The sequence below is a fragment of the Ictidomys tridecemlineatus genome, chromosome 10 (assembly GCF_052094955.1).
Source record: "Ictidomys tridecemlineatus isolate mIctTri1 chromosome 10, mIctTri1.hap1, whole genome shotgun sequence".
NCBI lineage: Eukaryota > Metazoa > Chordata > Mammalia > Rodentia > Sciuridae > Ictidomys > Ictidomys tridecemlineatus.
In genome coordinates, this window is record NC_135486.1 from 58,289,352 (window position 1) to 58,312,779 (window position 23,428).

The window sequence follows — 23,428 nt, forward strand, 5'->3', positions numbered from 1 at the left end:
AAGGGGTCAGGAAAGGTCCACCAACAGGTTCTAAGTTATAGTTACACAGAAGTAAGTTTGGGTATGCTATTGTACTGTAGTGTGACTATAGATAAAAGTTATGTACTATCTCTTGAAGCAAAATAAAGAATTCTGAATGTATTTACCATAAAGACATGATAAACATTTGATGAAACAGATGTTTACCCCGATTTACACATTACATGATATATACATGTATTGAAATATCACAGGATACTCTAATAATTATGTATAATTGTTCATATTTTTATGTATCAATATAAAAATAAATTTAATTTTAAAAAATATTTGCACTGCTATAAAATTAGAAGTACAGGTTTCTAGCTGGATTAGTCAGGTTTCAGATCTTCAGTTCTTGAAATTTAGCTCATGGCTATTAGCTTCTTTGAAAATCCACATAGCCAAAAAGGCCCATGTATTCAAGCAAAATAATGCTAAATCCCTATTTACTTAATTAAGCTTAATACAAGTATACCTTTATAAATTCAGTTTTAAAACAAAATGAACTCACCATGAACACACTAAAAAACAAACTGACTTAAGAAAACTAAAGCACAATTGAAGATTCTATAGGAGAAGCATACTATATCAATTTGGGCAGTCATGCAGAGATCATTGCATGTCTCTTTATACAGAGAGGATTAGTATTCTAACCCTTCTCAAGATTGCATTATAGACCTTCTTTTTCGTCCATATCCAGCCATGGATCCTAAACACTTGATGAGTCCAGACTCTTCAGCCATAATTTATAGATTTTACATATGAGGAACCTGGAATCCCCAAAAGTCATGACTCACCAGGAATAGGTCACATGTTTAATTACAGCAGAGTTACACATTAGTATGTCATTTTGAATACAAGTGCATTTCACACACACACCACCAGTACATTCCCCCATTGTGCATTTGTTAGTGGTTAAGAAATGGGGCTCTAACATAAGACTGTCTGGATATTTGCCCCTTGTTACTTGTCTGACATTGGAAAGTTATAACTCTCTTCATGCCTTCATTTCCTCATCTATAAAATGGGAAGAAGAAGAATGTACTTATAAAGTTACTGGAAAAATAATTAATAGGATAATTTATTTAGACCACTTAGCACCTAATTCATCTAATAAAAGTTAAGATATTAATGTTACTCTTATAAAAAAAACATGATTTTATTAAGAACCATCAATCAGATACTTATTTTTCTTCTGAATGATCAGGTATTTTAAAGCATACATGATTTTGAGGACAAATCTAATAAAAGAAAATAGGAGTTGTACTGAAAGGATTATATTTGGCTTTATCTTCTATAGCAAAGAACCGAGCCAACAGAGGGTAAAACGATGGGGTTTTGGCATGGATGAGGCATTGAAAGACCCAGTTGGGAGAGAACAGTTCCTTAAATTTCTAGAGTCAGAATTCAGCTCAGAAAACTTAAGGTAAGACACACCGCTTGATTCTTACACCACAAACCAGAGCAGCACTCTCTCTGATGTTGCGTTATTTTGAACTCACAAAACCAATTACACTTCTGCCAACATCGTAATGATGTTATGAACACATTGAATTTCTGCCATCTAATGGAAGGGAAAAGACAAAAGCTGTCCATTATTATCAATTCCTCACAATAATTGACTTTTACACTGTCTCTGGATTTTTAACTGTATAAGTGTAGTACTTGTGAAATGAACTCTACAAAGAAGCGTAGCACTTAGAGCCATGTTTGGTGAAGTGGAGAATGGCCAATGGTATTTATGCTGTTAAAACATATCACCTATTTATCAATTCTGACCTTCTGTGAGTATAACTTCTCAAGTAAGTTGGAGAAGGGAGTCAACACTGTGTCAAATATTTTGAGACAAAGCTCTAGGGCAGCTCATTTACTTTGCTCATTTAAATACAGCATCGCAACAGGTAAGAGCCCGGAAGAGCTGTTAATGAGGCAACACATGTGTTCTGCTCATTGGTTGTAAACATCATCCTTATGTATTTTTAAATTTTCTAATTTAAAGGGCACCTGAAAACATCATTTTTAAAAGGAGACATTAGAGTGGATTTTAATAGTTCTGTTTAAGATCATTTAAATGAGTAATAACTTTTCACTACAAGAAACTCTTTTTGCATGCGTTCTTTAATACATTATCCTTTTGAAACCTCGTACCTTAGTTTTACTTTCCCATGACTTACAGAGTCCTGTGAAATTCATCTATTTTCCTTGGAACTAAGCAGTGCCAGGCATTGTCACATTCTTTTCAGGAGATTTAACAGATACTAATAACAAACCATTCAGAAATATGTAGAACATTGACAGATGTCTCTTGAATGGAGCAGAGTGCCCACAAACAGAATCTGGAATTTTCTATGAGTGCTGTCATGCACTGTTGGGAAGCACTTTCCAATTCTTGTTCAAGTTTATGGGAATCCTTTCTAGCCGGGCTTTTGCAAGACCTGCAATTTAGCAATTATAGTTTTATTGGGCCTGCTAATAACACTTTGTATATCTAAGTCATATTACTAGTTATTGAAGCAAGAATGTATACAAAATAAAGATTAAAGGATATTTTTAGAATATTAGAGAATGGGAGGGTGAATTTTGCTCTAAGTTTTTTAAAATATAATGGCATTATAATTATTTGTGATGAGGAAATAAGTAACATGCCTTACCAGCATCACCCAGTCACAACACAAAATGATGGATGTTTAGAAAGGAGAAGTATTGGAGAATGCCTAACCTGGAGTTAGACATTGGCAAAGATATACTAGGAGAAATGTCTTCCAGGCTGAGAGCTGTTGATAACAAGATATCCAAGCAAGATAGGAAGAGGGAAGAAATTCTGGGGCAAAGAGAGTAGTATGTGAATATTCTGCTTCACACATGAATTGAATCATTGCCCATTCCTTAGTTCAATCAAGCCTTAACCATTTCTTGTCTTAATTCCATGCCATACTGATTTCCATACTAAATAATTACATATAAGAAATATTCAATATTTTTATGTATGTATACACATATATATACTCCTTGAGTATCTACTATATACCTATAATGTTTCCTTGCTAAGTATAGATAAATGACTTACAGAATGATATAACTACAGATAGAATTTCGAACATCTAACATACACCAGAATATGTTTTATATCTGCTACTTCTGTGAATCATATTGTGCTACATTTATTTGCCTTTCATTATTTCTGATCATCACACATCTAATAATCCCAACAATGTAAGTATTATTGCCTCACTTTAGAGAGAAACAAAATATATCTGAGCTGGTTTTACACCTCATGAAAACTCATATTGCATGTAAGTAGCATTCTTGGTTTTTTTTTTTTTATAAACCATTAGCAAGCTACTGTCCACTGATTCCCAAATCTGAGCCCCACCCTGCTTTCACCTACTATCTGAATCACATGCCAGGGTCCACTTAGCCAAGAGGACTATGAATTAAGTACATTTAAGTACATCTTTTCTAAGTAGCAGTAGCCTTCTAGGGACCTACCCTTCATGGAAATGTGCCAGTCACATGAGCTTTTTCTTCAAACATTAGAACAGGAAAAAAGTGAAGAAACCCTGCTTATCCATAACCACATGTTAACTCAAATACACCCTCTGCTGTCTACTGATATGTGTTTTGTTCATTCCCTTTTCAGGCAGAGCTCTAGCATAAAGCACATGCTAAAGAAATATATAAATAGCATGAATTTTATCATTGAGTGCCTAAAAATATACCTGGCATTTGTCAGTGGCCTTTACATAAATTTATATAATTTAATCCAATGGAACTTCACGGAGATGGGCATTGTTATTCCATTTTATTGAGGAGGAAAGCAAGACTTCACTTAAAGACATTAAAAAGTTTCCTTAGATTCCAGCTACTATTAAATTTAAAATGTAGGATTTTAAATGAGCCTGTTCCATTCTACTAAGCTATTAAAACAATTACAGCAATGATGGGGATAAGAAAGGCAATGATGCTCTTAGGGAGACGGTGGGAAAGAATGGTTATGAGCCTGACATCTGCTACAGATTTTCCAGAAACAAAACCTCAGCTATACCACTAATGGAGGACAAGCTTAAATAAATTACTTAATCTTCATATGCTCAGTTCCTCTTCTAACGCAGGGGATATAATAGCATTTCTAGTTTATGGAGCTGTGGAGACTAGTTGAAGATACAGATTGATAAGTATATGGTAAACAAGTACGCAATACCTGTATCCCGTATGAGTGTACGTGCTATTACTAACATCTCTACACTTTGACAGTTTTTTCCTTATTTCCAGGTCCATTTCATTTCAGATGTCGCTATATCTCAAAGAGTTTTCTTAGACCCCACCTTTACAACCATGTGCTAGCCTTAGCATTGGGGTTTCTTCCTGCTCAGCATTCTAAGACTGACTGGCCTATACTCTTCCTAAGAGCTTCTCATGTGCTTCCTGGGATTCTGGCCTTTGAAGTGGTCTTTTTTCACTACTAGTTCTTTGAGGACTGAGACTTTCTTTTGATTGATGTCTTCAAAGTATGCTGAAATCAGCTTATATGAGCATCAATTCCAACACTCATGCAGCCTCAGACTGTACATGGTATATCCTATTGGACTTCACAGTATGTAAATATGTGTTTTAGGAAGACAAGTCTTGCTCCTTCCTTTCTGAAAGTAATAATGGCTGTTTCATATTTAAGGCTTTGTCCACATTGGATTATCTCTGTAACAAAACAAGAGGGAAATGAAAACTGAAAAATCAATAGTCTGAGTAGTATTTGATACTCTTAATTGTAATTCAAGTGACTTTTTACTGATTTTTTTAAAAGAGAGAGAGAGAGAAGAGAGAGAGAAAATTTTTTAATATTTATTTTTCAGTTTTCTGTGGACACAACATCTTTATTTTATTTTTATGTGATGCTGAGGATCGAACCCAGCGCCCCCACGCATGCCGGGCGAGCATGCTACTGCTTGAGCCACATCCCCAGCCCACTGATTTCTGACCTTTCATTAATGCCCATGTTAAAATTTAGTAGAAAGGAAGGTACTGCTTATCACTTTGTGCTTCTCCTGACTCTGCAGCCTCAATTTCCTGCACTTCTGTAGTTGAATTCTCCATTTCATGCTCACATATATCAGTAGAATGATATTGTGCCTGTTGGGGATAACAAGCTTCCCAGTTCCTTTATCACATATTTTTTTCCATTTACAAATTATTGCAATATGAACTTTAATCTTTTCAAGATTATTTCTAGATCCAACTGAAATAACCTAGATAAACTTTTTAAAAATTAAACCCATAATTCACCGTGGTACCTTCTCATTATGCTTTGCTATTTGCTTTTTTCAGCCATAACATACTTCAGTGTTCCTTCAGCATAAATGTTCTCTATATAAACATACATTCAGAAGTAAACCAGTATATATTTTTCTGGCTTCTAAAATGCTCTGATGCCTTTGCAAATTTAAGTCTTTCACACAATCACATGTAAAAGCTTGTTATGCTGTCACTCTGTAACTCAATGAAATATTAAAATTAGTTAATTGCCTGATATTTCTTGCTAGAGCATTTTCTCATTTTATGTCCAGGCCTCTTTTAATTCCAGGAAAGCTTTGTGGTAATTTCCCTACCAAGTAGAGCAGGAATGCCTCTCCTGAAATGGACTAAAGATCCAAAGAATACAGAATAATATGCTACTTTAAACACAACCCCCCATTAGAAGCTCTGTGAGCACACCTTCCCTTCTTGTTTTTCTTTCTTTCTTTTTTTTATATTTATTTTTTTAGTTTTTTTAGGTGGACACAATATCTTTATTTTATTTTTATGTGGTGCTGAGGATCGAACCCAGTGCCTCACGCATGCCAGGTGAGCGTGCTACCACTTGAGCCACATCCCCAACCAGAAATCAAGTTCTGTTTTTTGGTGGCGGGGTGGTACTGGGGATTGAACCCAGGGCCTTGTGCATATGAAGCAAGCACTCTACCAACCGAGCTATATCCCCAGACCTAGTTCCTCTTCCTTTCTAATAAAAGCTTCTCTAAAAGTGCTACGTTGCTTCAATAAAGTTAGAGCTCAGATTTGGTTCTAATCACAACCAAGTAAGAGCTTTTCCGTATTTCTTTTCAAAGAAAATTTTTACCTTTGCATATAACTTATAAGGAAAAGCCAATACAGGTCTAATATTGCAAGCTCTCAGAAAGTGAATTTTCTGTTAAGAATCAGGATGAGGTTTATGATGAGTAAATATTACAAGAATTTTTCAGATTATAAACTATTGAAGTAAAAGCTCAGTGTCACATTTTGCATAGATTCTGGCTAGCAGTGGAGGACCTGAAGAAAAGGCCTATTCGAGAAGTGCCCTCAAGAGTTCAGGAAATATGGCAAGAATTTCTGGCTCCAGGAGCCCCCAGTGCCATCAACCTGGATTCCAAGAGTTATGACAAAACCACACAGAACGTGAAGGAACCTGGACGATACACATTCGAAGATGCTCAGGTTGGTACACAACAGGCCTCATGTCACAGAAGCTCTCCTGGACATGGACAGTGGTGAAACTTTCATTTTATTTTCATTCTTGTTGGCAGTTATTTTTAATATTTTCCATTTAGGTGGTTATATGCAAAATAACTCTCACTGATCTAGAAAAGAACAAATGTATTTTAAAGTAACTATTTTTTTTTAAATCCTGGGAATTTTTTTAATAAATTTAAATAGGTTTTTATAAGAAAATTTCATGAAGAAACATACTTGAAGTATTTGAAAAGTTTTACTTTATTTTCTTCCTTATTTGGTACCCAGAATTTCAGTAAACATTAATGGTGACCCCCACCTTGGTACCATACATTTCTGTGTCTACAATATGGAGATTTTGAGATTCTCACATGCCTAGATTATTCAGTATTTATGAATGGTCATTTCAAAATTTGCTTAACCTTCTGTCAAACAAATTTTGTCTTTGTTGAAAAAAATTAAATAAGAGATCAGGCATTTGTTAATTTTCCATCTACAAAAAAGGAAATTGATTTTAACTCCTAAGATAAATTTTTGGTGTTCTCTTCTCTGAACCTTAGTTAGAATTTCTACTTCCTCCAGAAAAGTATTGGTGCTTAGAAAGAAAACTGAAAAATAAGAACATGTATGCTTTGTAACTTCTTCTTTTGGGGGAGGGGGGCACTACTGGCATTGAACCTAGGGCTTTGCACATTCTGAATAAGTGCTTTACCATTGAGTCACACTCATGGCCCCTACTTCTTTTAAAATGAGTATTAGCTCTGAAAATTTTCTTGTTTTTAATATTACTAACATAATGAACTGATAGTGAGATACACAAATGTTCTTCCTTATTTCTTTTCTTGGTAGAAAATAACTTTCTTCTTAGCTCTAGTTTAAAGAAATGAACCAATGTGTAATAAAATAACACAAATTTTAACAACTAACTGAACACCCCCATCCCACATGTCTCAGCCATGGTCTCCTCTGTAAAAATAATTACATTTTACAGAGACACATGACAGAGAGCAGAATGAAAATTCTGGTCCTAATGATCACTTCCCTTGTGATTTATTTCTTTAGGTTCAAGATAAAATGTAGACATTTTTCTATAAAATGTATAAAATGTTTGGAATGCCCTTCCTGAAGTCTTTTTTTTTTCTTCCTGAAGTCTTAAACAGAATATTTCTTTGTTATCTGTGTCATTGAAAAAATATTCTTCCTTAATAGGATCCCCAATAAAATGAAAAGAAATATTCATCTATAGGAAACATTACTACCAGAGTCTACTTTTTTTTCCCAATTACGCTCAGATATTTAACTCGTGTGTGTGTGTGTGTGTGTGTGTGTGTGTGTGTAGCCAAATGTGTGTTATCCTGTTGTTGAGATGTAATATTAGAAATTTCTGCTATTATGTGAGAAGAAATGTGATGTAATGGTTAACAATGAAGACTCTGGAGCTAAATTTCCTGGGTCCTGATCTGAACTCTGCTGGGTGACATTTTAGAAATATTGCACATCTCCACACTTCAGTTTCTTCATGTCTTATATGGACATAATATTGGTCACCAACCTCTTTCGGGCTTTTTGAGGATGAAATTAACTAACATAGGCCTGTGCTTGCTAGACGATTCCCTGGCCGATGCTTCTGTATATTTGAGCATTTATTGTGCATACCCCAAACTCTGCTAAGCATTTATCATTCCTTTAATCCTCATAACAATAATATCTTATAAATTAGAGAATTAAGAATTGGAGAAATGAATAAATTGATCTAAATTGTAGTTGTTCATACGTGGTTGATCTTAAGAAAGGCAGGATCTGAATCCCCAAATGCTTAACTTCAAAACCAGGAATTATTTTCTACTTTTAAATAAATTCCAATACACTTCCAAATTTACCATGTTCTAAAAGCTCAACCTTGGCTAGATCTTGAGGTTTAATCATGACAGTCATTTAGTGATTTCTGAATAACTTCAAATTATTACTGGTGTATTAAATGAAAACCAAAAGAGTCATTTTTTAAAATATATATTTTCTTCAAAGAAAAGATTCAGACATCCAGGTGACTCTCAAATAGCTTATATATTTAACTGATATTTCTCTAGACTGGGAAGACTAAGGAGCATTTAATCTTTCTTGAATTACAACAGACCAGAGCAGAATCATCCAGGAATAGATCAAGTATGAATCAGATGAATACAATTTTTCTTTGTTTGACTTCTTTTTCTACCAGCATTCATCACTAAAATAGAATGGGTACTGGGAGTGTAGCTTGGTGGTAGAGCACTTGCCTAGCATTTGAAAGGCCCTGCATTTGCTGCCTAGAACTGGAAAAAGAAAACCAAAATCGAACATTGCAGTTTTATTGCAGATGAGTGATCTGATATTTACCTAATCTTTCTATGCATGGGTGAGAAAAAAAAAAGAGAATGAATTTGGAGACTTAGCAATTAAGTATCACCAAAAACAAAATTTTTTTGGACTTGAGCTCTGACCCAAAGTAGGTGTGGATGACAATTTTCCATGTAACTTGTACCAAGAAGATGATTCATCTGGACTGTCTGTATCCTCCCAATAAATGTGGAGGCCAAAGGTATCTAAGATGATTACTCAGTCTTGACTTCACAACATCTGCTTCTGGCCTGGAGTAATTTTAAAAGATAGCAGACTTATTTATATTCTCAAATGTGCCAGGTATAAATCAACAATGTGATTCAAAGTTATTTCATTACTTCCCATTAACCATTAACCAGATTCCATCTTTAAAAAAGCATGACTGGATGTGATTTTCCTCCTCAGTAGCTCCCAAACCAATTAAAACATGTATCCATGAATCAAATAATGAATTGGAAGATATAAATGTCCTGTAAACATAGGTATTTTCATTAGCATTATCATTACTATGATTAGCTGCCACTAAATTTGTTCTTTAACCACATTTTATATTCTTATCATAATACTTCGCTTTTCCTGAAAAATAATAAAAAAGCACCTCAACCATTTTATCTTTTCAGGAGCATATTTACAAACTGATGAAAAGTGATTCATACCCACGTTTTATAAGATCCAGTGCCTATCAGGAACTTCTACAGGCAAAGAAAAAGGTATTGGTTCTTTCTTGAGCTAGTTCTCAGTTATAATTATTTGGACTAATTGCCTCTGCTTGGCCCAGGGTATCAAACTAATGGTAAGTGAACATACTTCAAGACCCTCCCCTAATCCTTTCATTTTATAAGGGCCATTTAAGTTGTTTTTGTTTTTGTTGGTTGGTTGCTTATTGTATTATTTTTTGTTTGTTTCTGCAGATGTTCTTGCTTTATAAAATATATGAGAAACTGTTTTCATGTTTCATGTTAATCTTCTACATGCCTAGTTTAAGGAAATCAAATATTATAATAAATAAAGTAACAGAGTCAAAAATTTGAAAAGGGCTTTTTTGGGAAAGTTTGGATGCATGTTCACAACTAAAAATAGACCTACTTTTTTCAATGATAGCTGCCAAAATGTAGTTATGTTTTCATTGTCTCTTGGCATTTATTCCAAATTACTAAGTATCCCTGTGATGAATTTTACACACTTTAAGATGGTAGCCAAGCACATATGGAGAGAGACCTCATTATTCAATTAATGCTTCTAATCAAAGTCTTACTGTTCATAAGTCCTAATGTGATCAATATAAAAGAGTATACAACATAAACATAAACATTATTCATTGCTTTTTAATGTTAAAATAATCCATAACTTATTGAACTTCTGAGATTAAATTATACCTTTGTGTAATTCATGCATTTAGTCTAATGAGATTTTTTTAAAGTGCATTGTTTTGCATCTAGAAATAGATATTCTGTGTGCCCTGTCCAAATACAGCAGACATTAACCACATGGAGTTGTTTAAATTTTAATTTTAATTAATTAAAATTGCATAAAATTCTAGCCAAATATCAAGTGTTCAATAACCAAAGCTAAAGGTTTTAGCATCAGGCAGTGTTGAATAAAGTTTTCATCCTTATGGAAAGGTCTATTGTACAGCAATGCTTTACAGATTTAATAATGTTATCTACAAAAATTTAGCCTTGACAGAAAATTATGAGAAAATTCCAAATACATAACATGAAATTTTTGAATACTTAAGCTTTGCAAATGTCTGCATAAAAGCTTCACATATTTGCTTAATTTGATTTTACTTGGAATCATTCCATTTTGTTTGCATAAGAGCTTTTGGTGTTTAAAATAAAAGCACTAATGAAAACAGTGCCCAGATCCTGTGGCCAAAGGCCTCCTTTGGCTCCTCTCCTACCTTCGGGGGCCTGTGATTTAGAATATGGACTTAACATTGCATCATTTCATCATTCTGTCTTTTTCTGCTCTGTTTTTCTTGCTGCTTTTTTTTTTTTTAATGTTCCCTTACTTCCCTTCACCCTACCCCAACCCACACATATAAGTCTGGAAACTCAATGGATCGCAGAACATCTTTTGAGAAATTTGCACAGAATGTGGTAAGTTTTATTTTTTGAGGAATTACAAATCATTAAGTCCAATGAAATTTTTGCAGCTTTCCTATTTCTAGAGCCATTACCAACCATGCATTCTTAGATGTAAAAGCAAAAGTATTGCCTTTATTCAAATAGAGAAATTCATGCTTATCTTTCTGTCCCAGCCCTTTGTAGAGTAGATAAAGATGTCACACATGAACTATAATTTGTGTCAGACTAAGATTTGGAAAGAAGTGTGCAATATGATATATAAAATGAAGGAACTAAGAATTTTTCTTTATATTTTTGTTCCATGTATTCTTTTCCTTATTAAAGATAATGCATGCATTTCTACATTCTTACCTTAGCTCTTCCTTAGGCTTAAAATATTAAGGACAAGAAGTGTTGCTGGGCACAATGGCTCACACGCCTGTAATCCTCATGACTTGGGAGGCTGAAGCAGAAGAAACGCAAACTGGAGAATAGCCTCAGCATCTTAATGAGGCCCTAAGCAACCTAATGAAACCCTGTCTGAAATTAAAAAAATAAAAAAGGTGGTTAAATGTTCCCTGGGTTAAATCCCCAGAAATACCCCCAACCCCACCCCCCCAAAAAAAGAACAAATATTCTGTGCTTTCTACCTCTGTGGGGAGAAAAAGATCTTATATGCATTTTAAGGCCAAAGACTTGACATGAATGTTGGTTGGTGACAAGATAACGCCCCACCACAGACCCACTAGCATGCCTCTCCTCTTATTTATTTTTCATGAAGGTGTTTGCATAAATCATTCAGGAAACCAGTAGCTTTCCCACTAGAGTTTTCTTAGTTCCTTGCGATGTGTTTTGGTGATATATATTTGTTTGTGGGATTCTTTTTTATTTATTTATTTTTGTATTGTGCCAGTGCCTTTGGAACTTTCTGACATTGTATAAGCTCAAACTAAAGCCTTCAACACATTTATTTTTATAGGGCAGAAACATCCCTATTTTCCCATGCCATAAAAACTGTACACCAACACTGAGGGCCAGCACTAACCTGTTATGAAAAGAGGTAGAAAAATCTTGGTTTATACTCAAGTTTGTCTGCACTGTCTGTTGAGTTGTGTGGTTAGCTCCATGCTGCTGTGTGTGTGTGTGTTGTGGCTTTTGCTGTGATGGCCAGTTCAGTGGAATTATGTGTGTTGAAATATAAGCAAACTAGATTCAACAAAGATGTGGTTTTTGTTTTCCGTTTTCTTCAAGGATCTTTGTGGTGGGGAATGTCAGTTTATTTTACTTTTGAATTATCATTGTGACTGTACACAGAGTATTTGAAAGGCTTTAAACAGTTATATATACTGGACATTTGATGTGACTGCATGAATTAAAAGGATGGAGAATTTGAGATTCCAGGAATTGATCATACTATTAACTTAATAAAGTTTTGACTGGCTTTATTGGAATCTCTGTCCCTTAATATAGAATTTTCTTAAATATGCCTTATAAGTCACCATGCAGATAAAGAAAATATAAAAAAAAATTCCCCTATGATTGTTCTGAGAAAAGTAGCTACAACATATTGCAAGGTACTCTGTGTATTGTTTAAGAATTATTTCAAATTACTCTTTTCCTAATGTGATGTTGAGAGAATACTGTTCGTGAAATTGGAATGGAGGTTTCTGTGATATACTTAAAAATTAGTAACACAACTTGGGAAAGATGGAAAACAGGAAATAAGAGGCTTGTTTTCAACTTCAACCCAATTTCAACCCATTTCCCAACTCTTAAAATAGTACCACATTGTCACATACTGCAAACCTTAAGAAAGAACCTACAAGAAATAAGACGAAATCAGGGTTAATCAACCACACCTTCAACCAAAATTCATACAAGTGCCAACTATATTACAAACATGGTGCTGTATGTTGGGAACATGTGGAAGGAATAGACCTTGATTGCAGAGACACCGAATAGAACAACAAAATACTATGATATACAAGGAAAAGATAAACTCCATTTGTTTTTTGGGTGGGAAGAGAGGGGTCTTATGTAATCTGAGAATTCCCAGAGGAAGTAGCATTTAACTGGATGAATAGGACTTCACTAGGCCAAAAAGAGACAAAATTCTATTTAAAAGAAGTTAGAGAAAAGCTAAAAGGCAAAAGAAAAGGAAGTTGATTAACATTCTCTCTCTCTCTCTCTCTCTCTCTCTCTCTCTCTCTCTCTCTCTCTCTCTCTCTCTCACACACACACACACACACACACACACACACACACACCCCTATGCATACAACATACAAATACAACATACAACATAGAAATAACATTCAGAAAACTTTCATGTTTTTTTCATCCAGGAAAATAAAAAGTGACATTTTTCACTGAATATTGTGTTTTCATATAGTTCTGAAGAAGTGGAGTTAAGAACATCAGAGAAGCTCTCTGAATTTCCCTGTTAGAATGTTCTTCCCCTATTATTGTGACTCTTAGGGTCTGCAGTGGTCACAGGATTCCTACACATCTCTGTACTAGGTTCAGTAGGACCCCTTTGCAGGATCAATAGAATAATTCAAAGACAACAAAAGAATGGATGATTATATTATAAGGAGATAGACACAAGATAGAGTTTACATTAAAATACCCCCGTGTGAGGATCACCCTAGTAGACACAGGGAGGCTACACAACAAGGACAGTATCCAAATCAGAAGTGGAATAGGGAAAATATGGGCAAACCACATGTGCAAGTATGTATGGAAGGAATTGTGGGAAAATGTGATAACAACACACATTCATGGGTACATGCATTAGACTCTGCTGCAGGACTCTGTATTATTTAAACTAATTTAACTGAATCCACATGCTAACTCTGCAAGACAAGTATCATTACACTCATTATTTTATCCATTGCATAGGCAAAAAACAAAAAAACTGAAAGTTTAGGCGAGGTACAAAATTTTCCCAAAAGAAGCCCACACTGACCCAAAATTTATCTTGTTCCTAAATTCTTTCTCATTCTGATCATTCATCCTGCTGCTCCTTGATGTTCTTCCAACCACTATAAGATAAATAAATCCTGTCACCCAGTGATAACCTCCTCTGAAGCTTGATTCCATTTCAAGTTCATGCCTTTTTGTAGGAAGCTTATTTATACGTTTCAGTATAAGCATTTCTGTAACCTGGGAAAATTAAAATGTTATCATTGTTACAACCTGGATCATAAAAATGACATCCAGAGTTAAAAATTTTTTTATTCCAATTTTTTCCAACACACTAGTGTTACCCAAATTAATAAACTCCTACTGGCATACAGGATAATTATAGCAAATAGCCAAGAGCTACATGGCATTTTGGATAGTCCAAGGACTTCCATCCCTCCTTGTTTCTTTTGTTGAGTTGTTGTTTACATGCGCAGCAATCCTGGTGAAGCAGGAGTTCCCTCGTTTTCACAAATGAACAAACGGGGGAACAGTGAGGTCAGATCACTCCACCAATATCATTGAGTCTTGAGTGTTATAGCCAGGCCTGGAAGCAAATTTTTCATATTTAAATCCATCACTCTTTGTAGATTACTTTTATTCTTTCCATTATGCCCAAAACAGGCGGGATAAGAATAATTCACATTTGTATAAAGCCTTCACCTTGGCTTATTGTCTTGAAAAAAATTCTCATTTCCTGTGACTTACTGTCTTATTTCTCTATTTTCTTTGCCATTGAAGAACGTCTGTCTTTCAAAGGTTACTCTGTCCTTCATTCACATTAGGTTGACCTCATTCTCTTATGACAAAGTGCATGTTCTTTACTAATTATAAAACCTGTTTTCTTCCTCCTTCACCATCATCATATCCAACACCATTTCTTCCATCACCAAACCATCATAACATCTGTTTGCCACATAAACCTTATAGAGAAACAGCAAATAACGGGGATGCAGGGAAGGATTTATCAGCCATGTCTTCTATCAAGTGCCAACTGTATGACTCATCTCCTCTCTTTAGTTTGTGTGAAGAGGAAATTAAGTCAGCTTGGTTTTTGGCTAGAAAACTAGGAGAGTAGAGACGAATGCTAGGGAAACTTCACGTTGAACTTGTAAGAATTCACTGATCCAACCTCTTTTGGGGAACAGTTTTCATAGAAGGCAATCATCTACAGAGCCTTTGAAAGAATCAAACCAAAGCTCTGATGGCCTTGTCTGTTTCCCCTTTGTATTGGTAGGCTTCTGCTAAACTGAAGTGCTCTGAGCTTTTTAATTGTGTTCTGGAGACTGCGATGAATCACCAGAAATGGTGGAGAACTCTGCAAGAGAACCTTAACAGAAAGAGTAGGTTGACTCCAAAATGACTGTTGGGCGTAGAGGCCCATTAGTGTAGATAAAACTATGTTGTAAAATCAAATCCATACTTACCTCTATGACCCAATAAGCTAAATATTAGAGAAACAAATGTAAATATAAATCTCATAACCTGTTTGAAAAGACACAAAACTTTTTTTTTTATTTCAAGGAGGTTAAAACAAATTAAATTATTTAAGTCCATTGAGGAGTCATGGATAAAGATATAGGCTTATTAGGCAGGTTTTTTTATGAGTGGTAAAATGTGATAAAATTAACTTGGGCCTGGGAGTTTAAGGAGTTTTATTTAAATTTGAAACTATTTTCACTTCTTCTTCTGATGTGACTTTTTAGAAATCATTTAAACTGCTGAAACTCTATTTTTCTATCTATAATCTCACTACTCATTTATGGTTCCAATTTGCACTTAAATATTTAAGAAACAGGATTATTTATAAGTATTCTTTATTATTTGAAGTGCATTGTAAATATTTTTCAGATAATGTCATATTCTCTCCCATGATTTTACTTTTTAACCACAGAAAATTTCTTTGAATGAATAGACTTGTACATTTTTCTAATCCCCTATTGATGGACCTGTAGTTTTTCCCTTATTTGTTTATGTATTCATTGCTATTATAGATCTAAGTATAATAAACATTTTTCAACTTAAATATTGATTCTCTTCTAACAATATAGTCATAAAATTCAATTATTTGGTTAAGTATAATGCAGATTTATAAGGGAAGAGATATCTATTTTTCATCTCCCACTCATCTTTACTTTTATGGAGACTAAAGAGTATACATCAGAGGAGAGAAGTGGAAAACACACTTTGCATTACTGATTTCCAAAACTACTTGTGATACACATTCATGGAACACTTCCCCTTCTAAGTGATTCTTGATCTGTGAAGAATTGTAGTCACTTTTTTTTGGCAGAGGGAGCTTATGTTGTTTTGAAAACACTGTCAAAGACTAACAATTGTTTCTAGTTTCTGGTCAAATTATTTTTAATTTGCTTTTTATTAAATCTAGCATAAAACTTCCTTAATGACCACCAAGATTATAAACTAGGAGGCACCTTTTTCATCTAATGTAACCAATCCCCGTGAATAATACAGATGCCAAATTTGGAAACACAGCCCCAGAGAAGCTATAGAGCCATGCTAGGAGCAGCGCTGTGCTCTGCTCTGCTTGTGTGGTCCCCTGGACTGCCCATCCCTGACACAATTGGGCTGGGTCTTGGCTTCTGTCTAGGACTGAGCCATGACCCTCCTGGTTAAGTCCTTTGGACTCTACTGTTGGGCGTATAGGCCCATGAGTGTAGATAAAACTATGTTGTAAAGGAGCATGGAGTATCTAAAACTAAAATGTATAATCTTACTATTAAATTTGTTCACTATGAATGGTACCACTAGAAAAAAATTGATCAGGTAGCCTAGGATCTACTCACATACTGTATTTACATCATGGTTTTATGTACATACCACTGTACTAGTTCTAGATCATTCACTTATCAACATATATAAAGTTTCGATAATGTGACAGGTTATATGCTACTCTTATGTATTTAAAAAGACAGCTTGTTGGGCTGGGGGTTTAGCTCAGTGATAGAGCTTTTGTATAACATGTGTGAGGCCCTGTGTTTTATTCTCAGCTGGAAAAAAATTGTTTATAAAGACAACCTGTGTATTCTTACTTTCATTTCCCATGATATCAGTTTCTACCTCAATGAAGTAGAGACAAACCTAAGAGTGTTTGAAAAGGTCATTTCTTAGATTGAAAGCCCTCTAGGAGGCTAGTCAGATTCTTGATCTACATAAACACCCATCATAATGAGCTTGTCTGCTTCATGTAGACATACATCATAGTACACAAACATATTGGGAACCCTGAGAGGGAAAGTTCTGATTTACCCTCTATGCTCCGTGAATTTACTTTAAGGATGATTTTGTACATATTCTTTTCCAGTGAATTGCTGTGGATTTTAATGCTTGAGATTATAGGTATGATAAAATATACACAAGCTACAAAAAATTCCTACAGCACCTTAAATAAAAATAATTTATAAATCAGTCATTGGATTTGCCCTCTAGATATTACCAGCAATACTGAAAGTGAGTCTACTGAGGGATGAAGTATTTTTTCCTCTTTCCTCTTGTTATAGACTTGAAACCCATTGCATCTATCATTTTGTTGTTGACAGATATGGCTATCTATCTTATTTTATTGAAACTGGTTGTGGTGATAACTTGCCTGAGAAAACAATTTTAGTTTCCCTGCAGCATGATGTAAATTGATTGGTGTGAAATGTATCAGATCAGGTAGCCTAATTTAATTCAGATGATATATTTTCCCCAATGGCATCATTAGTTTTTAAATTGTCACTTACGTTTTCTAAGCTGTGAATCGTATAGTGGTTTTTGGCCATGGAGAGTCAGTGCATCCCTGAGGGTTCCCAAGGAATGCCAGTGAGATGTCAGGCAGACAGCTCCTAGTGGGGAATGTCACCTTTGATGCTACATATGCCAGAGGCAGAAGCTTAAATAGCATTTCCCAAAGTATTCTTTAATGAATATGAAGCCCTAAGTTTATGGTAGCAGAGCCAAGAGACCTCAGCTACAGACCATCCTGACAATTTATAGCCCAGTGGCCAATGTAATTATACTTAATTTTTGACCAGCAGAGACCAATATTAAAATAGAATATGACAGTTATCGAATTTTTAAAACACAGTCTCTAAACTGCTATATAATTTCTGGAGAAAAAAAAACATTCAACTGTTACTTGTTTTACCTCTTCATATAGTAAACTCTCAAGAGAAAACAGGTTGAGCACTATGGTGCATGCCTGTGATCCCAGAGACTTGGGAGGCTAAGGCAGGAGAATGACAAATTCAAAGCCAGCCTGAGCAACTTAGTAAGACCCTGTCTCAAAATAAAAAATAAAAAGAGCTGAGAATGAATGTAGCTTAGTGGTAGAGCAGTGTTCGGTTCAATCCCGAGCACCAACAAAAAATAAATAAATAAAGCAAAACAAAAAGAAAAAAATTACTATACATCAGGTATTTTGTTCTCTGAAAATATGTAGACAAGACATAGTCCTGCTCTTAGGAAGCATATACCCACAAGAGGACAGACGGGGATGCTACTAACTAATACACCTAAGTGGGTTTTCTCTTGTTAGGAAAGTTAACTGTCCAAGAAACAGAACTAGCTTCCCAGTAGCTTCTAAATCATGATGATTTATCTTAAAGAAACACAGATTAGTTAGAGATAAGCAGAGATAAGGCCTGAGCAAGAGACCTACCCAGAAACTAGGTGGGAAGCTAGCCCTTTAAAAGTAACATAAAAGTGACACCAGAAAGGTCTGAGAACCCAACAATTCACACAGGAGTTCTGTGGAGATTTTAAGTCTGAAGAGCAGAGCACAGAAGAAGGTAATCAAGGATACAGGCTGAGTTCTGCATTTACACATGGACCATCTTAATATGTGCAGTAGATGAGAATGGAAGGCAGGGATAGGAGGACAAGTTTTCAGGATCAACACCTGCTGCTAGAGAATACACATTAGATGATAAGGACAAAAATCTGGGTGGTGAAATAGGAAGAAGTGAAAGAGGAAGACTTGGAGCACCCAGAAAATTACTAGAACATTATTAAGTCAGATATATTGGAAGAAAACAGGAAAATAAACTTCAAACTGTCTCAGAGATCTCAGGAGTTATATTATACAACAGTTAGCACAATATTTTGCATTATCCCTTTGATTTTTTTTATTTTCATTGAATTATTACTCAAATATGATCTAAACCCCAAATTAATGTACAAAATTGTAACTGCATAAAGTAAAAAGATAAGGGAGTATTTTGTATGCTTGTTTGATAGCATAAGCACTACAACTTTGGCAAAGTACTTTGCATATTGTAAACTCTCAATATAAATCTCACCTTGGTTAATTAAATGTCACTGAACACAATTGAAACAAGTTAGAATTTTATCAATGGTCTAAGAACAATCCATTCACATATTCTTTTTATAAACTTGTTTTATGTAGTCAGAAAAAATATCAATGGAACTTAAGTAGATAAAAATTGGACTTATTAGGATATCAAATTTAATTTCCACTAAAAGTAAAATCATATAGTAATTATTTCTAATTATGACTCACTTACTAGGCAGCTCTATATCATCACCAGGCCGTCTATTTCTCATTTTCTCTTTCTCATTCTAAAGCCACATGTAATATCTTATATGTTCATCATCACTCCTTTTTGAAACATTTTTCAGAAAAGAAAGTCAACTTTAAACTAATGACAAGATGTGGATGCAATTTTCACTGTTCCATAATCTGTGCTAGTACTCAAAGCAGGTAACATTAAAACAGCCAATTGACAATAGCTAGGAAAAAAAGTCATCTTTCTCTAAATCACATAGTCTATAAGCATGGGTATATTATATGTGTATCTACAGATACCCTGCTACTTTTTATATGCCGTTGGGAGATACGATGAACTCAGATTAAGCCAAATTCCATGTACCCTGCACTGTATTTTGATGGCTGTTATTATTTTTCAGGATCAGGACTTAAGAGTAATAAGAGAAAACACTGAACAATCCCAATGTAATAATTATACTTAATTTTTGACCAGCAGAGACCAATATTAAAATAGAGTATGACAGTTATTGAATTTTTAAAACACACAGTCTCTAAACTGCTGTATTATTTCTGGAGTAAAAAAAAATGTTCAACTGTTATTTGTTTTACCTCTTCATGTTATGCAGATTTTGCTTTGCTCCCCGATGCCAACTCCTGCCCCTATAATGGGGATTGAACACCAGGCCTTACACCTGCTAAGCAAGCACTTTGCCACCAAGCTACATCCTCAGCATTTGGCTTGTTTATTAAAGATCTTTTTATTCCAGTCTATTCTATCAGCAATTTAAAAATTACCTAGTAAACATGGCTCAGTTACTACAAGGTCAAATAATAATCACCCATTAGCAAGAGTGTTCACTTGAAATATACATATTAATATCTAGCAAGAGCATGTTATAAACTCCAGAAGGAAAAGATTATTGGGAATTCTTTCACTTTTCTAATTTTAAAACTTAAACATACTTTTGAGGAGATATTAACAATACTAGTATTTTTGGAGTTTCAGAATTGAAAAGGAACTTAGAGGCTCTATTCCCCCAGGCTGAATTGCATTAATCTTTTCTGTAGGCTCAATGCCAAGAGGGCATCCAACATCTGCTGGCTCCTAATTTTCAGAGATATGATACCCGTAGACAGCAGAGAAATCCATTCTTTTAGAAATGCCTTCTTTATTTTCAGCAGTCTACTTTTCTGTAACTTCCAAGTATTGATCCTAATCCGGCCTCCTGGAGCCATGCAGAATCAGGCACACCATCCTTGAGATGACAGCTGGCGAACTATTTGAAGGTGTGATTTTCATTAGTTCCCACCAAGTTTTCTTTTGTTTGTTTCTTTCTGTTAAAATCTTTAGTTCACTGTTTTTTTAAAGTGTGTTTCAACTATCCATACCTCTAAATCATCAGGGGTTTGGAAAATGCAGATTCTGGGTCCTCATAACAAATAAACCGAATTAGAATCATTCTCTTTCTTTCACTCTCTCTCCCTCTCCCCCTGCCTCCCTCTGCCCCCTGCATTGGTTATAAGCTTCTCAGAAGAATATGTGTTTAAGGGACATGACCTACATAGAAGTATTCCACTCTGCTCTCTCCTGGACCCCAACTATCAGAAAGTCCAATGAAGTCATTTTCTGGTGGAATCCAAATATCTCATTTTTAATCAACTCTCAGTGCTGTTGATGTTGCTACTTTTAAGATCACACTTTGATAGCTCTCTCAATGTCACAACTGAAAGACTGTGCTAGTTATGGCCACACGATTCTGCAACTTCCAGTAGAATCGTATGGTGCTAAGAGTCAATTGTGGCTGAGGATGTAGCTTAGTAGTATAGCACTTGCCTGGCATGTGTGATGTCCTGAGTTTGATTCCAGCACCACTACAGAGGAAGGAAGGAAGGAAGGAAGGAAGGGAGGGAGGGAGGGAGGGAGGGTCAATTGTGTTTTTTCCTGTAACATAACTGCTTATAATTGAATTTATATATTTATTTTTAGTTTATTAAAAATTATATAAGCTGTTGAAATATGGGTATAAGAAGAAAAAAAATATCTGAAAACTAAGTCGAACACTTAAAAAGACTTGATAGAGTGTCTTAAAAATTGAAGTTAAATCTGAGTCTTACATTGACTGGGAAAGTGAATTTCTAATATTTTCTCATTCATTAATTTCCTTTTCTCTCACCATCTTGTTTACTTACTTCCTACATTTGTTCTAGTTCATCAGTAGTCCTCCTAAGTGATAACTGAGCATAATGCCCTAGATGTAACTCAACCAATATGAAATGAGAATATCATCTCCCTATGTGTCCTATACTTTTTATAATCTAGCCTGAAAAAAAAAATGTCTCAGCTTCTCCACCTTAGCCTCCAACTTTAGCAAAATGTAGACTTATTTGGAGCTTAAATGAAGACACTATTTTAAATCACTAACACTTGTTTCTGATGTGCTGCTGATTTCCCCAATCTTGTGGTTTACTTCTAGTTAGCTTTTTTTTTTTTTTTGGTGGTTGTTGTTTATTCATTTTAGTATAAATTTGGTTCTTCACCTTTTTTTCCCGCTAAATTTTATCTTGTGATTAAGTTTAATAACTCCTTTTTGTACCTTTACAGAACTATTTGGGGTATCTCTTTGCTACCCAAGATAATGAAATGTTAACCAAGATAATGAAATTTTCATCATGTATATCTTTGATCAGAATTCCATCAGTTTAATTATTCAGATTACTGATTTAAATGCCATAAAATACAGGAGGAGGACAGAAGTCCGCTGCTGTAATAATTAGTGCACTTTGAAAATAGTTGTTTTGTTATGAACTGCATCTTTCTCTGTCCTTAAACCTAGTAAACCCTTTTTCCTTTAAATGTAAATGTGCATCATGACAGATAAAGATCTAATACAGTTTAAAGTAGAAAAAAATTGTTTTGCAAATAAATAATCACAAGAGCAAAATACCACTAGAAAGATTATCAAAGGACTTAGGCAGTTTTAACAGTAGACACACAAATAGTAAGTACATGAGAAAACAAAAAGAAAGCTTATTATTTTTAATAGACAAGTTTTACTCAGAAACTAACGTTAAAAATATTCCTGCAACTAGGTTATTTTTCTTTGAAAATAAAAATTAGCATTGAAAAGGAGAAAAGAAAATAAGTGATCTCACACCCTGTTCCTGGAAGTATGAATTGCTATCACATTTCTGGAATAGAATTTGACAGAATATGCTAAAAGGCTCAAAAATCTCTCTCTTCAAGTCAATAATACAACTTCTTGTAATTTAATCCTAAGAAAACCCAGATGCTCCCCAACATACAAGAATGTTCATTGCATCACATAATTACCAAATATAGAACACACTCTGAATGTGCAATAATTGTGAATTTCTTAAATGTATCAAGGCATAACTACTAGTGGAATACTATACAGATATTAAACATCAGATTTCAGAGCGGTGGCTTTCATTTTTTTTTAATGCCACCCATATTTGATCCACTTGACCAATATATTTTATGTTTGTGTGTGCACTTGTATTATATAAAACATATACATATATATGTATAAAACTATGTATATATGTGTATATATATAGCACTTATGTATGTTTATATGTGTCTAGAACTAAAAGAAACTTTCACAAGCAATGCATTAATGCTTGTGAATGCACCCTGATATTTTCTAATCTATTCTATAATATTTAATTTTTTAGTAATTGTTGGTTGCATGTTACATACGCATGTTTTTCATAATATTATTGACAGTATAATTTCAATTTGGCTAAAAAGAAAACCCTTAAGAACATGCATTTTTGTATAAGAAGGTAAAAATATATAAATAATTCTATTTCAATAATATTTATTTCTTTGTATTTTTTTCTATCTTTTTCTTATTTTACATAAAGGGCATATATACTTTTATTTTATTTCTATTTTTTGGTTCTGAGGGTTGAACCGAGGGGTGCTCTACCACTGAGATATATCTCCAGCCCCCTTTTTATTTTCTCTTTGATGACATGG

At 34.5% G+C, this 23,428-nt stretch overlaps 1 protein-coding gene across 13 annotated transcripts in view; it reads left to right on the top strand.

Annotated features, from left to right (window-relative positions):
• The window catches only part of Rgs7 (regulator of G protein signaling 7), a 466,064-nt gene that overhangs the window by 434,305 nt on the left and 8,331 nt on the right, over positions 1–23,428 (top strand). For 6 of the 13 annotated variants that reach the window (XM_040278402.2, XM_078022997.1, XM_078022996.1 and 3 more), the window contains 5 exons: positions 1,322–1,447; positions 6,303–6,489; positions 9,501–9,590; positions 10,929–10,982; positions 11,929–12,009. In XM_040278402.2, coding sequence (XP_040134336.1) covers positions 1,322–1,447; positions 6,303–6,489; positions 9,501–9,590; positions 10,929–10,982; positions 11,929–12,003 — 532 coding nt within the window. In that variant the 3' untranslated portion in view covers positions 12,004–12,009. The remainder of the gene's footprint in view (positions 1–1,321; positions 1,448–6,302; positions 6,490–9,500; positions 9,591–10,928; positions 10,983–11,928; positions 12,010–23,428) is intronic. The other 7 variants (XM_078023003.1, XM_078023002.1, XM_078023005.1 and 4 more) reach the window with 4 other exon arrangements.